General features: G+C 39.7%; 1 protein-coding gene across 4 annotated transcripts in view; it reads right to left on the reverse strand.

Annotated features, from left to right (window-relative positions):
* Window positions 1-208: 208 nt before the first annotated feature.
* Window positions 209-22,368, reverse strand: part of ARID5B (AT-rich interaction domain 5B) — a 269,486-nt gene continuing 247,326 nt past the window's right edge. For all 4 annotated transcript variants that reach the window (XM_089510540.1, XM_089510538.1, XM_089510537.1 and 1 more), the window contains 2 exons: window positions 14,555-14,753; window positions 209-8,434 (listed from right to left, as the gene is read on the reverse strand). In XM_089510540.1, coding sequence (XP_089366666.1) covers window positions 6,272-8,434; window positions 14,555-14,753 — 2,362 coding nt within the window. In that variant the 3' untranslated portion in view covers window positions 209-6,271. The remainder of the gene's footprint in view (window positions 8,435-14,554; window positions 14,754-22,368) is intronic.

Genomic DNA, 22,368 nt, shown 5'->3' on the forward strand with positions numbered 1-22,368 from the left:
GACTCTCAAAATGTTGGATGAAAATCCCCAGCAACCCTAGTCAGTATAAATAATGCGGGAATTGAAATCCCAAAACACTTGAAGGGCAATGCTTATTCCCCCCTGCCCTAGAGAGTGAGCTTCTAGGAAAGTGAAGATCTTAATGCACCAATTGGTAGTCCCTTAGTAGATAAAAGAACCCTTTACAGATGTATGAAGCACAAAAAGGGACAGATAGTAACATTTTTTATTAAATATTACAGTGGATCAAAAAGTACAAAATATCTTTTGCTTGCTATGTGATTGGGAAACTATTGGCACATAATACAGTATCAAAAGCATTAATACGTACAATTTGGAAAACATACAAAAATTGAGTGTTTATAGTTGGCTCAGCTTTTCTTTCGTTCTGGTAGTGTTTAAACTTATTTAACGTGAAAGGTTACTCAATAACCCCTTTTATTTTATTTTTTTAAAAATGGGAAACTATAATATTACTGGGCCACTTTTTTTTTCTATATACAAATAGTCTCACCTTACAGAGCGTATAACCTACAATAACTTGAATCACAAGAATGTTTACACTATTTACAACAAATGAACGTTCCAAACAAAGTATAAACAGCTAGTAGATTATGCTGCCTTTGTTAGATCATATTTAAAACTATGGGGGAGGAGGGGGAGATACATGTAAAATATCAAATACATTTACAACAAACACTGGTTAAGTGCTCATGATGATGGTTTCAATACTGCAAACCTCATGTCAGTGATTTCCCCCGCACCCCATAAGTGATAAAATCTATGAAATGGGGCCAGGTTTGACCATGTTCACTGCCACACAATCTGAGCAGGTATAATTATGAATGAGTTTTTAAAAACCAGCTTCTTCCTTTAAAGGCACACACCACAAAAAAATATTTCTGGATTCTATTAGCCACGACGCAGCAGTATAGAATAGACTTTGAGAGCTCATGGACACTATTATCTAACAAAAAGTTAAATTCGGTTTTGTTCCCTGTGATACCCATCGCAGAGCTTGGGGGAAGTTATTTTGGGGGACTTCCATTCCAAGAATGGCCATGCTCTTGGAGTGGAATGGTCTTGGATCCTGGAAATGCCCCCTAAATAACTTGCTCTGTGTCCACCGATACAGTCAGGGCAGATTCCTTGTTTGCAAACCTAGCATGAGACACGCACACTGCAAAGGAAGATATTGCTAATGGCATGGGCAAGAATCTCTCCGAATAATCACACAACCCCACTGTTCTGGGTAATGTGAGCGTGGTGACAATGTCACAGAACCAACTATTCTGGCATTCTGTTGCTCACAAAGATATACATACTACCCAGAGGGGTGTGAGAGAAATCATGTTAATGGCAACTGTCACACATATCCAAATACTGCAGTAAGCAGAGCCCTAAATCACCCTAACATTTGGTTGGGGTTGTTCCTTGCATGTTTAAGGATTCATGTGGCAGTTCAACACACCAGAATAGTATTGTTGCTTTATTTTGGGCTTTGATTAAAATGGTGAACTCTGCCATCTCTTCTAATTATTAAGGCAAGGATCCAGTTGCAAAAGGTCTCACCCGAAATACTGTGCCCCACCTACCCAATAAAGTGAACAGCTTCTAACAAGACAGTATATGAAGAACGTTTTCTTTTGTCTTTTGTAATCTCACTAGCCTTCAGAATTCTTTAATAAATCCTGAACAGAGTGTGTTGGAATTGCAACATTTCTTGGAACGGGCTCTTGGTAAATAGATTTATGACTCTGTTGCCAATTAGATTTCACTGTTTCCTTTACCAGCCTACCAATAACAATGGCTTGATTGCACAAAGAAAAACTTACGCAATTTCATTCAATAATAAGGCCCCTTGAACTCAAACAAAGCAAACAAAGCCCCATTTAAGACACAGAAAGTAGTTATCTGCCAGTGGAAAATTTAATACTTAATAAAATTCATAGAATTTTTTTTTTTTAAAAAGGAGGTTCTTAAGCATTATTAGCTCTCGCACAACCACAGATTTATGCCCCTGTTGCCCTCATCTTGGCCAGTGTATCATGAATTTTCTAAAAATAAATCCATCTTCCTATTGAACAAAGGCGCGAGGGGGAAGGGATTAAATAACCCTGGTTTTAGAATGGTCTCATTCGTTTCCAAAACACAACACAACACAACCGAAACTGGAGACACGCAGAAGATGTACATGAGGTTAAGATTTAACAGTTTATGGTTACCAGCTTAAACATTCAAAGACAATATACTATCTTTTTCTTTTAGAACTGTGAGATTTGGAATAGGGTAGTCCAGCACTCTCATGTGCCCACTGAGCTCCTGCGCATGTGTGGGCAACCCCCTTCCTTTCACTGGAAGGGAGTAGCTCGGCAGGCACAAAGAGACTGTTCAGAGCCCCCCTCTCCCCATGGAAATGTGGGGAGAGCATCGGGGGCCTGTGGCTGTACCACTCTGAGCAAACCAGAGCTGCCTTTGCATGCGGAAAATCACTTGATGAGGGCGAAGAGGTTTTTTATGAAGCTGTGCTGTTCCAAAACAAGGGACAATCCTTTTAAAACAAGGGACATCCCCCAACATAAGAGGTATCAGGCAATCCTACATGCAGATTATCCCAAACAGTTATCAGAGTCCTTGGATTACAATACCGGTCATGTGATTGTGACAATGTTCATTGCAGGCTTCTATAATCCTGCCCAAGTCCCCTCCCTCAATTACCATATTAGTCCGGTTTAGTGCAATTTGACTAAGAATGCCCTCTATGGCATCTGATCAACTGTGATTGTTTTTTTTCTTTCCTTTTCAACATTTGCAGCACAGCAGGAAAAAAAAAAGACTGCATTGGCACATTTCTGTTCTAAATTCTACTAGCCTGCTTATGCATCATCATCATATAATTTTATCACAAGAACATAAAAGCATTTAATTGAAGATAACATTGATCTTTAACAGTAGATGTCTATTAATCTGGTTTCCTCGCCATTGTATATTAAATAGGTTACATTATATATTGCAATTGGCTTCATATCACAGGAAATGTTAATATAGGATGTCTGGCATGCATGCACGGTGTTGCTTAAGTAGTTTCCACTAGTTTTCCAGTAGTTTTCATGATTACTGCGTCTGAATTGCAACCAAATTTCGCACTATAAAATGCTTCCAACTTCAGCATCTCAGTGTAGCTGTCCAGACCTCAAGAACCATGGCAAAGACGTATCTCAAAACAAATCCACACCATTATAGGACAACAAGTTTCCCATGGGGAAAAAGTGCCACTTTCATGCATGGATTTTTCATTTCTGAAACTGTATCTGTGGAATGTTGCTTCCCTTTAGCCTTATGCAGAAACCCAGAGAACTCTTACTAAGTTGTGTTTACCTCATGCCAACTCCTCACTGCCCAATGGCACATGGCACCAAAGAGGCGACCTATGTACATTTGACGACCTTTGGTGCTTCCTGAACTGGAAGTGGAAACTCAGGAATTCAAGGAGAGAGATTGAGATAGACCATATTGTTAAGCTGCTTATTCCAGCCATTATAAATTGGCATTCTTTCTATGATTTAAACAGAATCAGGAATGTTGCATCATCTGAAAACCAATCCCTTTTAAGTGAGAAATGCCATTGGGGTGGTACATTATGTAAGAGGAACTAAACAGATGGCTGAGGGCTGAAACTGATGGGCCGGGGCGAGCTTTTATCTGGCCTTCAGCATAGCATCTGATTCACAAGGTCTTTTCCCCAATATAATCCTTCTGACTCTTTCTCACACAAATTTTATCGCAAGAGAAGAGTTCCTCAATACTGCCATCCTGCCCATGTGAACAGCAATAGAGGGTTTATTTCCCTTTATCAGCCACTCGTTCAAAGAGGCATGATAAGGGCACTTTGAACTAGAGGTGCTTAAGGAATTTACTATTTGTAAAATCCAGTATGAACTGCCCTGATACATGCCTCTGAGGGAAATGAGCAAATTGGATCATAATGATTCTTTGGATTTCACACACCCTCAAACTTCATGATGAAGTCCTTGACAGAAAAAAATGTGTTTTGTTTTTGTTGTAATATATCCCTTTTAGGGCAGAAAACATTTAGAAATGGACTCAGAGAAATTGCATTTAAGAATGTGCATTGCATGTATTTAAATATTGTTTTTTTGCATTGGCTTTTAAAAAACCATATTAAAGCTGAGAATGAACAGAACTTACGAATAAAGCAAAATCAGCACAGACAGGGAACAGAGAGGTCCATCTGTCTGGACCACCTACTCCATCAATATGAGCAACAGCAATGCAGGCTGTCAGACTTTTCTCCCTTTGCATATCAGGTGGTCACACACAAGTCAAAGCAAGAGCAAACAAGAGTTGCCCATTGAGGTTTTTAAGTGGAGGATGCCAATCTAATGTTCACATGGAGGTAGGCAAAATGCGCCAGAAGCACCTATCCTTTGTCCGTAACTGAGAATTAGTAGAGAATAAAGAGAGGTATTCTCTCCAAACCTCTCCCCGCTTGTGCAGGAGTGAATCAATAGATGGAGTCATATTTGCTGGCCCTTCAAAGCCCTCCCTCAGTTGAAAAGAAACTTCTTCTTTCAAGCTCAGTTAACAAGCTTTTCTGGGCACCCTAACCTGTCCCACCCTTAGGCAAACATCATTCTTGAGGCTGGCTTTCAGCAGGAACATTCTCTTCAGAGTCATTGATAAGATGCTCAGACTCAGGCATAAAAGTTCCACTGTTCAATGGATCCAAAGAGTCAAGAATCAAGGGATCCAGTCTGTAGATTAAGCTGCTGTTCATATTTAATAGTAACTCACATGTTTAAAGTACTTTGCTGGACTATGGTGGGATGTTTGGCACTTTGCTGGACTTCAAGGAACTATCATACAGGCAGCACAAACAATACACAGCCAAATTTGCTCAATTAAAACTCTATATTCAGTGCTGCTATTTGTCACAATCGCTTTTAGGAAAGGCATCCAACCCCCACAGATCCTTCTTTAGAAGCATAAATTTGAGGACATCTTTGATACCCCTCCTCCAATTTCTGTTCTAATGACTGACATTCTTGAAATAGTTTCACAGCCCTCAAGAAAGATCCTTTGGAATCTAATAACGTTATTGAATAACTTGTTGCCAGTGCAGTCCTGAGTATGTTCCCCCTCTGGTATGCAGGACAATTTCACAGCCTAGATAAGGTTAAATACAATTCTTAAAAAATTCACAGACCATGATACAGGAAAGCAAAGTCTCAGCGGCTAGTATAACAGCAATGTACGAACATTTAGGAAACCACTGTGATGGGTGAATCAATGCTCAGCACCTTTCAGGATCAGGTCATTGGAGAAGGAACTGAAGTTGGGACTGAATTGCACCGTTGCGTGATCTACAGTATGTTTCTATCATTGAAAAGAGTTTATTGAAAATGGATGCTTTTATTTGTAAACAATGACATCCCTTCCTCCCAAAGCTGCTCTAAAAATATAGGCCAGGGAAGAAGGAAAGGGGAAAACTGCAATTTTTGAAAGCCCTCAATTGCCAGAGCCTTTTTTTTTTGTTACAAAAAAAAGCTGCAGATAAAAAGAGACTATTTAATTTAGAAAACAAACGAATAAACAGAGCAACAGGAATAGCTGGAAACAAGAACCTACATAAATTATACAAGTGATGTTGACACTGGCATTTGTTTTGTTTTTGAAGTAGATATGTACAATCTAATTTAACAGTGTTTACTATTTCTGTTCTGATAGTGTTAAGTTGAATATTGAGACACTTTTACTATACATTGCATTGATTTGAACTCTGAAAAGCCAGGAACCCAAAATGGTACTTGAAGAAACAACATCCACGGATCATCTGTGTTTCCTGACTTCTCTGTCATCAGACCTGCCTCTTTTTCTATTTGAAATGCTCCAAAACCCACATTCTTGGGCAGGAGAGGGAACAAAAACAGAAGATCTTTCTCTCCAGGACCAGGAAAGAGCCACCTGGCCTGCTCTGACAATCATTTTGAGCAAGAGACAGATCCTTTTGAAACCTTCTTGTGCAAGGGAAAACACCACAGAAGGAGAAGACGTGAGAGCCAGAGGAGAAGAGCAAAGCCCAACTAAACAACAGTCTTGTCTTAATCAAATCTGAAGCATTCCACAATGAGGGACAAAACTGGTGTTGGTTAACACAAATATTGATATTTTTTGTTGGTTTTGTTTTAAATTTTGCAGGACATCACAGGCTAAAGGAATGTAGTTTGTTTGTTGTGTTTGAAAGGAGGATTTACAGTTTTGTGCTCGGATGTACAGAAGATAGCTGAGAAGGCGGGAATGCAGCCTGAGGATTGATAGCAGCCAAAGGATAAATGTTGCTGTGCAAAAGGTCACCGTACGAATTTCCTACAGGTGTTGCCGCAGCTAAGTGCCTGTAAAGCTGCTGTGAATTTCCAGGGGATGTGAGGAACTGTCTTTGCACCATGAATGAATGGAGAGCCAAAGGCTGCATTAGTGGTGAAAGCACTGTCTGATTTTTCAAGTACTGCAAAGAGTGAGAGTAACCAGCTGGAACGCGGCTGCTCAGGTTGCTGCACAAAGTCCCTGGGTACAAGCCAGTAAAGATGGGGCTTGAAAGGGGGAATTTGTGGCCTTCCAGCATGCCACTGGGAGGTAGGCCATGTACTGACTTGCTGCCCTCAGCCTCTTGCTCAAGACCCTTGTCTTTCACAGAGGTGTCCTTTGGTATGCACAAGGGTGAGACAGCTCGGACCTTCTTCTCCAAAACTGCTTTGTCCAAATCCTCCAGGCTACGCTTCAGAGGCCGAGCTGCCCCAATGGTTTGAACATTGGCTTTGTGGCTTAGGATGGGATGGACCATGCCTTCCATCTTCCTCAGATTCGGTGGCTTGGTGGACCTGATGAGTGGCTCACTGTGCTTCTTGGGGGTGGACACAGTCATTGGAGAAACCCGGCAGGCTTTGGGATTACAGTCTATGCTCAGAGGCTGGCTGCTCAAGGCTTGGAACTGGGAGATGCTTTTTCTGTCCTGTTGTCCCAATGAAGCATGCAAGAGGGAAGGCCCCAGAGCTTTTGCAGTCTGTTTGTGGGTACTTTTTGGAAGACTCAGATCTGTCGGCTGATCATCTGATGAGGCTTCCATAGGGCTCTTTTTCTCATGCTGGTGTAAAGGGGGGTGATAGGCTAAGCTACGTTTGTCTTGGTGCTTGTGCTGAGGGAACATGGAAATGTTTTCTGTGTCTCTGTACATGTCTCGAGGGAGATATTTTGATGTCTGTTCAGTGTTAAGATGGTGTTCGGTGTGCCTATAAAGGCTGTGCAGGTGAGGAGATGAATAAAAATCTGCCAAGAAGCTGGGCATATGGGAATGGTGCAAGGCCCTTTTTTCATTCATTCTATCTTTCATGTCCTGGATTTCTGACTTGAGTGCATAGGATTCAGCCAGTGCACTTAGATGCTGTTTGGAAAAATCACAGCATTCAGGATCTGTTCTTTTTAGTAGTGATTCATGCCTATATGTTTCACTAGCAGACCTCCTTTCCTCCAGATTCTTGGGTTTAAAACTCTGCACATGTTGGATAACAGATGGCCTACTCACTGCCACAGTGTCCATCACAGGGGCATGAGAAGCTTGGGATATGTTTGACAACAAGTCTTCTTTGCCACTCAGCTTCTTCTTGCTGATCAAAGGTGGCGGTGAGCCATAAGGGTAACTACATGAGAGGGTAGCCCCACTGACCTGTGACAGAAGTTTCTTCTTTGCCAGTGGTGACATGATGCCTGGGTTGCCTTTGGAATAGAGGAGTGGTGTGTAACCAAAACTAGGTTCACCATTGAGGGAACCTGATGGTTCCTTCTCTGTCGAACTTGCTCTGTCAAACATGTCAAAATTCTGGACTACAAGGACTTTGGGACTCTGTTTCAGTGCATTGTGTATGTCTTCATTTCCTAACTGGTCCACTTTAACAGTGCAGTTGGCAATATAATCTGCCATCTCTGGAAGTTTATCATCTTCCATCTCATTTTGACTTGGCAGTGATAGGTGGATGGTTGGCAAGTTATTAAATGGAGTTTCTTGGGCATCGCTTTCTAGATTGTCAGCAAAACAAGGTGCTTGTTGTTCCTGCTTTGGTTCCTCTTGGTCTTCTGATGGACTGGGGAGTTTCCTGGCTGTAGGATCCAAAGCAATGTCCTCTTCTACAGCCACTGAAGTGCTTGAAAAAGACTCCCCAGGTAGCATCTCCTCTTTGGCCTCCTCATAATTTGAGCTGATTTCCTTCAAATCAGGCTTTTCCAAAGATGCTGTCTCAGTTGCATCTGTTGGGGAAACCTGCAGACCTTCTACAGACAGCTTCATTTCCTCTGCTACTGTTAGTTCAGATAAACTTTTCTGGTCTGGATATTCTGGATTCTTCTCTTGCTCTGATGAAACCTAACAAAACATTTCAAAAGACAACTGTGAGAAAACTGTTGAATGAAAGACCAAACAACCAAAAAATCCCCTTAACTCCATCGCCAAAGGACATAGTAGTGTTGTTTAAGAATAAGTCATCTAGTTACAAATTTGAATGCTGTAACAACCACCTTATAATTTAGGCATTATCACAATTAAAATCTGGAAATAGAAAAACAGCATTTAATCCGAGGTCATATTTTAATGAACAGAACAATGTCTGAGTTCACAATGTAATCTAGATATAAGAACTACTTTCTGTATATATTACAAGCATGGATTTTATTTTATTCTTACTTTGCATATAATCTCTTGCCACTACTAGAACTAATGCTTACAAAATTAATTATCCCTGTTAAAATACAGAAATATTTGTCAATGTGATTGAGGAGAGAGACAAGGAATAAAGCATCATTCATGTCTTTGGAGCAGTCAGTGTTGCAGTGCAACAGGGGCCTCTTCTTTATTTAGAGATTAAAATGAAGTTGTCAACATGCAGCTAAAGCATTTTTGCTCTCATCCAGATACAGCCTTCCTAAATTTTAGCCAATGAGGCTGGATTTTTGTTAATGCCCCTTCATTAATAAAGCTTGTGGACTCAGTTCTGCTATTCATTCCATTATGTAGACGAATGAACTGTGACCTGGGAGGTCATTAGAGTGCTCCATTTGTGATACAGCTGACTGACAACTCTTTTCAAAATTACTGTTATTCTCCTTTGGCACAGCTCTTAATAGATGGCAGTCATAATGCAGCAATGTTGTCTGAGCTCTCCTATTATTGCTGTGATGCCATCTCCCACACTTACTTACTTTCTCTCTCTCTCTCTCTTTCCTTCTTTCTCTCTTTGCTGTAAAAACCAGGCATCAGGAAAGTTATTATCTAAATGCTGCATTAGAAGGTGTTGTGTGAAAGATGGGTATAAGGCAGCCAATGAATTACAATCTTCTCCAAGATTTATGTCTTTGCAGCTGCTTTTAAATTTTCCCGTGTGTTGGGTTTTTCTATTTCCTATTAGTTAAAGTGTCTGTTACTCATTGTGACTGCTTCCATATATTTTGTTTTCCACAAAGAAACTTACACTAAAATATGCCTTTTGCACTCCAATACTATCATTAGCTCCTTTGCAAAAAATTCTATCACTGGCCTCCAGAGCTTATACAATTACAGGAAAATACCAGACAGATGAGCAAAGCAGACCAAGAAAAACTCATATTTAATAACTAGATGTCCTGTTCTCCTTTCTCTTCCTGTTTGGAACCATTTTGATTGGAGTTTTTAGCTGTGCTAGAGCAGTGATAGGCATAATAATAATATTTCATTTTATATTCACAGTGATAACAACAAAACAGAATCAAGTCTAGTGCTAAACAGAATTGCAACCAGTTAACAGCCAGTTCACATAATCATTTTTGAATCAACAGAAGAATCATTACAAGACAGCTTTCCTTCTCAGCGTTTAAACGGAAAATACAAGTTGTTCAGCCTTTAAAAATATTTTGGAGTATGTATTTCTCAAGATATAGGAAGCAGAATTCATACTGTTGGGAGAATACTTGCATGAGACAATTTGACCGAAGCATGCTCCCCATGTTCAGAAAAGCAGAAAACACAGCAGAGTTTGGAAAAGTTACTTTTTTGACTAGAACTTCCAAGATCCCTCAGCCAGATTAAACGGATAAATCATATTTTCACTGTGTGCACTGCAGGAGAAATCCACTTTGCAATTACCAAATTATTATCTGAAATAGTTGCAGTTCAGTGACCAGAGGTCATGCTGGTATGGTTTCTGGAAGTTGTAGTCCAAAAACTTAACTTTCTTCCCAAGCTCTGGATAACAGAGAGAGATGTATGGCTATTTTAGCAGGCACAATGGTTCTTGTGACTTGCTATCCTAACAGCTGCATCACACACTACATGGAAAACTGGTTTTGAAATTCAGGGGACTTTTAAGAGCAGCTACTGATTCAGCTTGTGAGATTGTTTTTAGGCTGAAAAAGAATCAATGGCCCAATACAGACAGGCCAAAATAAAGCTGCCTCGGGTCACTTTGGAGGTATGCTGTTTAAATGAGGACTGGAGCGTGGCTTTGGCGCGGCTTCCGGGCTCTTAGGACACATGCATCATTTAAACAGCATACCTCCAAAGTGACCGAAGCAGCTTTATTTTGGCCTGTCTGTATGGGCCCATAATCATTCACTTGTGAAGCTAACACCGCTGTGTCTCTTTAGCTTGTAACACCTGACTCTGTCTGTAGGAGAGCCAGACCTGAGGGCAAGGCAAGACTGAGAAGAAATCCTTGGGGCCTGGGACTCTGGAGGACTGGGACTCTTGAGGACAGTGAAACAACTAACACTACATTGCAAATACATTTTGGTATCTCAACTGCCCAGAGACTAGCTATATTGTCTATTGCTAAAATTCAGGGAGGGGAGCTCTATCATGCATCTTGCGCCATGCCAAGTGTCAGCTGTCTGTGACTCTGGCGCGTTACAGATGGGCGCAAGAGGCGCTGTCATCGCACTGCGATTACGCGTGAGGGGCGGCGCTTCCGGATGCGCCTTGCCCCTCACGCGTAATCGATATGTCAAAATGGCGCCGCCATCTTGACGTAGCGGATGCTCGGCGTCCGCATGTCCCAACCCAGAAGAGACGTCGCGAGTGCGCACTTTGGCACTTGCGACGTCTCTTCCGGGTTGCCGGAAGGAGCGCGATTTCCGCGCTCCTTTTTTGCAGAGCGGAGGAGTCGCGCGGTTTGGCTGCTGCGGCTCCTCCGCGCTGCAACCGGCAGCGGCCTAAGACCGCCTCTTTTGGGCGGTCTGTAACAGGCCTCTGAGTATGATCTGTATTTATGTGTGTCAAATAAAGATACCTGAACTGCTTAACTAGCCATGTGGTGCAAGGGCTGCATCTGCACTGCAGAAATAACCAAAGTTGACACCAATTTAACTGGCATGGTTCAGTACTATGGAATTCTGGGAATTGTAGTTTTGGGAGACATTTAGCCTTCCTTATGAGAGCTCTGGTACCACAACAAACTACAAGTCCCAGAATTCCCTAGCATTCATCCATGGCAGTTAAAGTGGTGTCAACCTGGATTATTTTCACAGTGTGGATGCAGTCAAAGATCATGAAAAGGAGGGCTTGAAATAGGATTGCTACCAGGCTAGATTTAACCAGTTTGATTTTGAACTAATACTAACTGAAGTTTCTGAACTTGGTACAGAGGTAGCCCAATGTACAGTGCATTGCAGAAATCCAGCCTTGAGGTTACCAGTGCATCCACTACCATATTTAGGTCCTCTAATTCTAGAAAGGGACACAGCTGCTGTAGCAGCCAAAGCTGATAGTAAGCATTCCTGACCATTGCATCTATCTGGGCTGTCATTTGGAGGCATGGATCCAGGAGCACCCCAAGCTGTGAACATGTGTATATATCCACAGTTTGTAGTGTTAATGTATTCAGATTTTGTACTGTTAATGGAATGAAAATCCAAGGAATGCAGGACTTTGTGCTTCAACTTTCTGCATATCATTGTAGTGGGAAGGCTTGGAAAGGATAGTTCTAAGGTAGCAAGAATGAAATTCGATTGTAAGGTAAATAGTTGTTTAAAATATTTGATGTGTTTATAAGGCATCTTGAAGTCAAAGGTTTTTGTGTGCCCAAAGCTATGGGTACACTCCACCTAAAGGTTATTGATGTTAAGTCCCTCTGAAGGTAATAAATGCAAGTTTCATTGACTGCCATAGTACTTGCTTACAATCAGCTTTTGCTGGATTGTGTCCCATCTCCTTTACAATTTTTATAAATTCTCTTGCTATTATAAACAAGCACTCATTACAATAACACATATACATGACTTCTCCCTCTGAGATTTACCAGGCTCTGCAACTGAACAAATCTGGTGTACAATGTATTAATTTCCCATAATCGCATGCAGCTCATACTTCTATATTAATAAACACAGTGTGAACCTCTGTAGGAATCCCAGTGATCCACTCCACTGCTATATCTCAGTTTTAAATCTTAAAATTTAAATACAGTTATCCTTTAGGCTTAGGAATTTCATTTCTAAAACTAAAAAGCACAACGAAAACATAATTTTTACATGGGATGATCAAGATTTTGATAGAGGAGTATGTGAACATTGATTCTAAGATACTTTAAAGCTTTGTAAAGTTCCTGATAAATTGGTGAGAATTCAGTATTAAAAACATCCCTATTGCAGTCTGACAGGGAGAAAAAAAAAGAAGAAATACACTACTATGTTCTTGCTGTTGGAAGCCCACATAATTGCAGTCTGTGTTATGCACTTTCTACTCTCCATCTAAGAACTTGACCTGCGACTCACATAAAAAATAACTGCAGTTTAAGACGCAGGAAATTTGAGATACCAAACAACAAAAGCAAGGAAGTTCAAAGTTTAGACTGACACTCCATTGCTAGCTTGTTATGCTGTGCTTAGCTATTGCAGCACATATGGTATGTAACATAACTTGCTGATCCAAACCCCCTGCAATAAATAACAAGGCACAAAGGGATGAATGAGGAATGGAATGCTAGCCTCAACTTTGAATTTCCTTGCTTTTGGCAATTTCTGTTGCAGTCTTACAGTTGCTTAAGCAGATCTGCATGCCCTCTTTTATGTATATTTTAATTAAGACTGTATCTTTCCAAATCGTGTCTTGGTTTACAATTGAAAAGAAAAGTATTGCGGAGAGGGGGACACTGGAAATAATCAGTTGCAAAAACCATGTAAAACATATATCCTAACTGAGTGTCCTTGAGTTACTCATGGGATCCCACGGGGCTGCATTCCTTGTGGCAACTGTCCCTCATTCACAACCCCTTGCCACACCCTGCACCTCAGTTCTAATAAAGCCATCTCTTAACTCACACTTTACAGGCCACTTGGTTTGGCAATCGTCTCTCTTCCTCCACTATCTCAATCTATCATAGCTTTTATGGTACTGCTCCCATAAGACAAAACTGCAAGGATTAAAGTGTCCTGAGAATGGCCCATCTGGCTGTGGTGTGATCATTTGCCATTTTATCTCATCTGATCAGACTCACCTGAACACCACCACCACCACCGCCACACAGGCAAAAATAAAAGGAAACAAGAAAGTCAATGGTTGTCAGCAATTTTACTATGTCAAATGTGGCTGTGTAAAACTGTGTTTAGGTTATTGTGACTTATACTGTACTTACAAAGATACTTCTCACACAATGGCTAAGTAATTATAACTTATTACATAGGAAGACCTTGGAGCCTCCGAGGACTGTCTCCCAGTGATGGGCCAAGCTATGAATGTGGTTTTGGAAGTGGATATCAAGGCTTTGGAAAATTTGTTATTACAGTTATTGCAGGGAGCATGAGATCTTCTATATTGCCCTGGTGAACATATATATACCACTGTTATATCTGCTAGGTGCATCCACAGTGAATCATTATAGCAACTTGATTCCACTTTAATTGCCATGGCTCCATCCTACTGAAGCCTATGATTTGTATTCTGGTGAAGGACAGAAAATTATTGAGTGCAGCCCTTGAACTACAGTATTAGAATTCTGATTGAGGATTCTCAGTATCTTGCCAGGACAATTAAAGTGGTATGAAACTGATATAATTATGTGATGTGGAGACACACAAATACTGTATTCATTACAGTATTACTTAATATTTCAGTGCTCTCTTTATTCATAAAAGTCACAATATCATTGATACTTTGGTTCCTCAGAGTGGCAAACTCTTCAATATCCTTTTTAAACATTAGATTTTTGATATGCAGAACATGTATGCACATGACATCAGCAGGATTATTTGTATATTAGCAATTACCTGTTTTCCGGAAACAGACTTTTTCTCAGTTTTGTCATCTTTGCACAGATGCATTTACAATTGCAAGATTCGTTTAACAACTAAGACCTTGTATCAAGAAAAAGTAACATGGGGACTTGGTCTAAAAGTGAAACCTTTTTAGATCCCCTGGCTCAAAAACTGATTTCTGGATTGCATGGAATCAGAGCAGAATTATTCAGCCCAAGCCATTAATGATAAAGAGGATGGGAAGAAGAAAAAGAAAGATAAAACCAACCTCAGGCACGTCCTGGGTTTTCTGAACATTGTCTTTTTCTTTTTTGCTTTTTTGGTTTTCATTTTTGATACGTTTTGTTCCAGACAATTTTATCTTAATTTCCCCCTCCTGGGTGATATTATCTTGCTTTCGAGGCTTCACGGGAGGCAGTGGCTTATCTTCCTCTCCTTTAATAAATCTTTCATATGGCAGGATTAATCTAAAGGACAAATAATTGGTCAGTCGTAGAAGTTTTCATCAACACATACAAACAAACAGAATTGACTATAAGAAATTCAATGCTAAAAACCGTCTTTTAAAAACCCAAATGTCAATTACAAATTTATACTTGTGCAACAGAAACTAGATGCTGTTTTTGCCAAAACTGCTACTTAACTGAATTATTGTTTCCCTTGTTCAGGCCCATTCACACATTATGGAACAACAGACCTGGCTTCACCATCAAGTTCAGATTTGATAGGGATCTGCACTCAAACCAGGCTCTATGAAGATGTTCTTTTCCAAACAGCTTTTTCTGGCATTCATATTTTACATTTTTAAGTATTCACCTAAAAGAATCTGATAGATAAGTCTAAAAAAATGTGATGGTTCTGATCCAGCTAAACTTAGTTGTGACTAAATTGTACTGAAAATCACACAAGTTATGTATAATTAACTCAAGTCCCATTGCTTTCAGTCCAATGTAGGTTGCAAACCTACTTTGGCAGAAGTATCACTCAACTACATGGAGCTTATTTCTAAGAGAATACATACAGAATCCAAATTCAGGTGGATCAGAGCCAATATGAGATAAGAAGAACACCAGTTATTCTGATTTTGCAAGTGTTTTGTATCAAAGTATAGCAGTTGTTTTTTCATAGTATAATTCCTAGACTAGGAAGGTAAGATACCTGATACTCAAGGACACGAAGACCAAAAAAGTATTTCCCCCAAGAATGAGGAGTAGTAGCAGTGCCATGTGAGGCATTAAATGGAGTTGGGCTGTCTTTTATCCCCATGGCTTTACCGTGAGTTTTATGTCAATAGTGTACATGTTTTTTCCATCCACTCTGATATTAACCACCTTCACGCAGAACCTCTTGACAGGTTCCACATTACAGATGGAAATCTCCATTTACTTCGTTCTTCCATGCAGGAATGATACATTTCAACATTTTTCTCCCTGCTGGGTGGGGTTTTTTTTAGTACATTTTACAATATTTTACATATTGGGACTTTTTCGGGGGGCAAAAACAATGTTTGCACAAAAATGTTTGTGTGCAGAAAACATTGCATTTTGTGCAAAACTCAGTATTTTCTATATGGGGAAAAATTTAACACGAAAATCAATGTAAAAAAAAAATACCAGACATTTTAAAAACTGCTGTTCTTTTTATTCTTACTCTGTGAGTGGGTCATTCTCAATTCACACACTGTATTCTGTGTGCAAGATATGATTCAATAAAAATAAAACAATGGCTTCAGAGCCTTTTTACTAACATTGGTTTCCTCTTTCAGAGAAATTAAGGAAGTCTCTTGGAGGGAGACATTTTGTGGGTGGGAGGATTCTCTTTCTCTAGGAAAATATTTAAAACAGGCAAAGTTGGCAATGCAAGCATAGCACAAGGAAGTTTGTTCTTGAAGAATTTGAATTTTATAACTTTTATCTTCTGAATTGTGCTTTAGAAGAAAATAACAACAATAATAGTAATGACCAATATTCCAGTCAACAGACTTTCCACAATATGATTCCTGATCCAAAAGGAGCAAGGGTGGGGAGTGCTATTAAAATGTTATTAAAAGGAACAGATCACATTACATTCTAAGTTCCAAAGTCAGTGATTAAAGTTTTTCTAATGCATACAATATGATTAATGAATGAGTCATGGGCAGAATCATGCAAAACTGGTTTTTTAAAATACAAACTTTAATATGGCAAACACATTTTTAAAAAATGGCTCTGTGAAGACCCTGTATTTTGCTTTTTATACAGCATTAATCTGTTAAACTATTTTATCACCTTAACTGTAGCTTAATCTGGGAGTTCAAGGCAGAAAATTATTTTGTTCATATACAGATTTGTTATTATTTATGTTGCTCTTATTCCAGAATTGGCCAAGACATGCAGTTTTGATTTAGATGTTCAAACACAGTTTGGCTATGAGAGAGCTGGGATTAGCTTGCTCACGATGATAGTATTTCACATTTTAATAAAATACAACATAAATTATGTTAAAGTATAAACCTAATTTATGCCATATTAGAAATGAAATTCATTAACTGAGCATGCTCTGACATGGGTATGCGCAGAGAGGCGTGAATAATACTTTCGAGCCCTGATTTTGGCAGCCATCCAGTAATGAAGCTAAGCAATGCCCATAGGGAATATTGGTCTTCAGATCCCATTACAAACTGAGTTTAAACATGTTACAGCTGCTAAAACCAAAAACATCTCTCTCCATGCAGGCTTAGCAAAATAACATGGAGTTTGCCAAATACTTGCTTCCCACTGTAACATTACAGTTAATGTTTATGTAATAAAAGAGAAGCATAACAAGGCAGAATAAAGCGGAGGGGGAGAATACAGTCTTGTTCATACTTGAGGCTGCTAAATTTCATCTGTAACAAGCACAAAATTTCATCTGTAACAAGCACAAAATATTTAAGGCGCTCTCAAACATCTTCCTATGCGTGGGACGTTAAGGATCGGAGGCGAGGGTTGGGTTTCATCCAGGGCAATATTTATATCGTTTCTGCCATGTGTTAAATATTTAAAGAATCAGATTTAACCAAAATACATTTTTTGTGGCAATAGTTGTTAGCACTGCAGAAAGGATTGTTTGACTTTGTTTGGTTACCATGGGAACAGGCGGCCCATTTCAAAATCTACATATTCTGTCGGTAAATGTTTCAAAAGAAGCTCATAGCTTTAAATTAGGGGATGATACTAAACCACCACTAGCCCTTTTAATAAAATATTCTGTGTGATTACCCTCCTGGTTAAAGCAGGAAAGGGAACAAGGCCAGAGCCGACATGATTAATCACTGTTAGCACTCTTTCTGAGAAACCTTTTATGGCCATTTTAAATTTTGACCACTAAAAAAAGAAAAGAAAAGCCTTCTCTTTGCATTCTTTGTCACACACACACTCTACAAGTCATTAGATCTACGGATAATTAGGAAACATTTTAGTGATTTTTCACTGAGCTCAGCAGTTGGCAGGGAGTCCGTGGCAAAAATACATTTCATATAACCGGTCAAAGGCCTGACGCCAACAGCAGGAAATCTGGAATTAAATGTTTCTTGTATCCGAAGAGAGGCATGACTAAGGTAAAAATTGAATCACAACACAAGGACAGCTTCTAGTGCAGTGGCTTCCCTCCCTTCTATATAAATGCTAAAACACTGTTAGTTCTCTACCATAGCAAGGTCATTGCTGCTTTCAAAAGAGGAAAGTTCAAAAGAAAGCATATGTGAATATGTACCATAAGGCTTAGAGGACTAAAAAAAAAAAAAGCCTAACACCAACAATTACAACATGCCAATGAGGTTTCCATTTGCTACAATTTTCACTGAGTGTTGACTGGTTCCCCCGGCATTCAGATGCCTTGTCATGGTACGATATAACTGCCCACAAGATGTGATCTTATCATTTGAGTATTAGAAGCTGTTATAGAACAAGAGTAATAAAGCTTATGGAATATTTAAGAGATAACGTATTATTAAAACAACACACTCAAACACAGGCAGAGTGTGTTTAGCTAACCATAAGTCAATATTGCACAAGACAGGAAGAATAGCGTACTGTGTTTTAAGAATATCTCCACCGAATGCAATATACCTGAAGGCAGCAGCATGATTTTGTGTTAAACAGCTGTCGCTCCGTAGAAGATTTAAATCTACTTCTGTGTGAGATAAAAGTGGGCATTTCACAAAAATTAACAGAAAGTGGCCCAGAAAGCCTAAAAACTCCCTCCCTCTTTCTTTCACATCCCTCGCCAGCTGGAAGATGTGGGGAAAAGGACCCATGGTTTCCAAAGGAATAATTTTGGTGAAGGAGACAGCATATGTACACATGAGTGCAACAACAGAGGCTGTTATTATGCTGCTTTCAAAACACACCACTGCTTTAAAGAATCTCAATTCTGACAAAGAGGATGGATATAAACAAAATGGAAGAGAGGGAACAGGAAGACAACTCCATTTACTCCCAGATAACTCAGGGGTTTTAAGGAGGGGCACCTTTATTATAAGCACAATTCATACTTTCAGATTAATAAAATACATTATTTATAGGATAATTAACATAATGAGGATGTATAAACAGTTCTGTATTAAATGATAATCCTTCTGCAGGCAACATATTTTTGAGCAGCACAGTGTTATTCCCCATCCCTAGAATAACAGAAGAATAGCATTTTCCACCCCAGACCAGAAACAGTAGGGAAGTATTTGCCATCAAATGAGCTTCTGATTAAATTCAATGACTACGAAAAGCAAGAATATTTCTTTTTAAATTAAAAAAAGAAAACTTTTAAATCAATACAAGTTGTATGAACTAATCACAGTTCCATTAATCTGGAATCAGTACAAAGAGAGAAATATTACATTCAATTACAACTATTTCCCTCTCCTTTTGGGGAGGGGAAATGTTTTGTATGCTTATATGTTGAGTGAAATAATAGTGGCTGCTTTTCTCTGTTTTAGTTTTCTGCATCCTCTGATGTAATGAAAAATTCAATGTACTTCTCTGCTGCTGGAGTCAGAGGTCATCAAATCTATTATAGTAATGTAAGTAATCTGGTTTTTCTCCAGCCTTTTAAAAAGAAGCGGGGGGAGGAGAGAACCATGGAGGCAGATAGCTTTATATTTACAAATTCTAAAATCCTCTGGGGACTTTGTCTCATCGCCAACAAAAGGCAGAAACTTCACATTACAAAAATGCATTTCACAGCATGTCAAACATGTCTTCATCATTAGTATTTCATAAAAGGCATTAGGAGAGAGAGAGAGAAATGCGCAACTCTTTATCCTTCATTAGCCAAAATCCTTCCTCCATGGCATGGGAAAAATGTAGCTCAATTTTTTAAAGTGGTAACTACTAGTGTTTCATATACTGCACTCATAAATGCTTACACCAAATAACCAGTCTTTTAAGCCATATCCTTGTTTCACAGGAAATAGTAGAATACATCTATTTATAGTAAAAAATAATGAAAGGAGTTACAAAAATGACTCCGGGGAAAATGAATGGAAGGAAAGGAAATCAGAAGTCAAGGCTGCCAGAATTATCTTTTACCTCCTCAGCGTGGCCTAATTCTCACGTAAAGGGAACAAGCACATATCACTCAACTGTAGCTCCACCCCTTGCTTTTCCCATCACATAGAAATGCAGAAACCCCATGGAAAAATCAAAATCACATAGAAAGAATTTAGGCAGGAATCACAGCTGTCTATCAGAGCAAATGCTTTGCATGCAGAAGGCCCCTGGTTCAGTCCTTAGTAGTTCAAAGGATCAGGTGGTAGGGAATACCCTGCTTACAGAGCGGTGTAACAGACAGGCCAAATACAGCAGATTCCATCCACTTTGAAGGAGAGGCGTTTAGATGATATATGCCTCCAAAAACGGGTGGAAATCGGATTGAGACTGCACTCCAGGTTAAAAACCAGAGCAAAAAGAAGCCATAATAGTCAAGCCGGAAAATACACACCTTTGACCCTGCATATAAACGCCCCAATGCGAGAGCGATTCTGAAGGAGCAATCCATTCTAACCCTAACCCTAAAGCTGCTTATAAATGAACTGGTACAGGTGCACATTAAAAAAGGACAGAACCAACATATCCAAGTGGTCAGGGCGGCAATACAAAAAAGTGAAAATATGACACCTCCAAGGGATATAAGTACACATACACAAACTAGACAGTCTAACAGGGGGTGTGGGGTGAAGGAGGCATGTAGGGGGGAATGATTGTGTCTTGCCAGTGTTTTATTCGGTACACTGATGCTCCGAAGCCCTGTACCAGTGAAGGATCACAGATGTGACTGTGTGTGGCCGATCAGAGGGATAGTCATCCAATGCAATGGCACCTAGGCTGCAGGCAGTCGCTGGCAGTGTGTTTGTGCAACAGTGCACGTGCATGGTGGGGAGATGAGGGAAAAACATTACCCAGAAGCATGGCTTGATGCTGCGGTGTGGTCAGGCCTTGAACATTCGTGCTGTCTTGGGAGCAGCTGGTGCAGACAGCGGGGTTTCAACCCACTTCCAAAAAATGCAGGTTGAAACCACTTTTTCCTGCCCGTCTGTTCCAGGCTGGAGACCCTGGAGAGCTGCTGCCAGTCAGATCAGTGGCAGCTTCCTATGTTCTTATGCCACAACACTGATTTCATCTGAGGCTCATTATTTCCCTGGCCCCATGACTCTGTTCTCCTGCATGATTTCTAAATGCATCAATTGGTAAAGCAGTAGGGTTAGAGTCTGACTTCTTCTAGGATAAAGGAGAGATCCATCAATGGGCCTGCAATGAGTTTTCCCTTTCTGGATGGTGGAGTGAATGCTACCCCTGTCTCTCTTGTTGTTCCTAATTCTCTAATAGATGTTTGGAACTAACTATTTCAGGCAGAGTGTAAGTTACTGTTTTGGACTACAAGTCCCAGAATTACCCACCCAGCATGCACAATGATTATAATGATAGAGCTTGACTTCTTTTCAAATCTTCATATTAGTTCCAGTTACTGACCAAAAAATGAAGCGCTGTTTTCAAGACATTTTATCTTCACAATACTACATGAGCTCAAGGAAAGTGCCATTCCACACTAGTAATAGTATTCCTACTATTTATAGCTTGTGACCTGTATTACAGCAACACACATTGCAGCCATGTGCCAACATGCCATAACAACAGAGACAGGTACTAACACAGATGCTTGAATGCCTATGGACCATTTTCATTATAATATAAGAATGGTTGAGACATGACACTTCACTCCACTCCTAACTTCATGGCAACCAAGTTAAGCATTTCAAGTCTCACTGATTTCTGCTGAGAGAATTAAACATGCACTTAACTTTCCCACTGAAATCAGTGTGACTTTATTCTCATATACCTTCAGTCCATATAGGATCTTGGTACACTGGTGCAGTGGGCTGCATATAGGTATTCTGCTCCAACCTACGTATGGACACTGGCTATAAGCAAAAGGCACTTATACATGTTTAGTCCAATGCATGTGGGCCAAATAATGCTCAACTGTTATGTCTTTGTTTTCTCAGTAAGGTTAATATTTTGTTGGGCATATATAAGACAATATGTAAGAAGGAGGCATGCAGAGTATGTCCTGTGTGTTTATACACACCATGCCTGGGGCAGGTATGAAGGATCTGCATAGAAGGTATGAGAGGCTAGGACTTCAGTACTTCACTTTGGTTGCATTACACCTACTTATATAAACAAAGTGATAGATGTTGTATCTTCTTTGTTAATACAACTGCAAATATAGAAGTTAAACATTATATAGCAAAGATTGTCTTTGTGGAAACTTCCTTCAGTTTACTCAGAAATTTGGTACTTGCTTCAAAAAATTTAATTTTTCCAAAGAGTTCTGCTATTTCAGGTTGCATTATTGTGTAGTTATGTAAATACACATCTTATTCACAGGAAAACTGAAGTTCAAATCTAACATCGACATTGCTGGCAAAATCAACCAGGCCCCTGTTTGTTCCCAGTCAATACTAACTCATTCCTTGCAGAGAAAGTTACCAGGTCCCTTTCATACTATTGATAACTGGGAAGGCCTATATATAAAGAAAGGGTCAACAGTATTCAAGAAATTTAG

Source organism: Sceloporus occidentalis, unplaced genomic scaffold (assembly GCF_023333645.1).
Source record: "Sceloporus occidentalis isolate IW3139 unplaced genomic scaffold, rSceOcc1.0.p SCAF_2, whole genome shotgun sequence".
Taxonomy (NCBI): domain Eukaryota; kingdom Metazoa; phylum Chordata; class Lepidosauria; order Squamata; family Phrynosomatidae; genus Sceloporus; species Sceloporus occidentalis.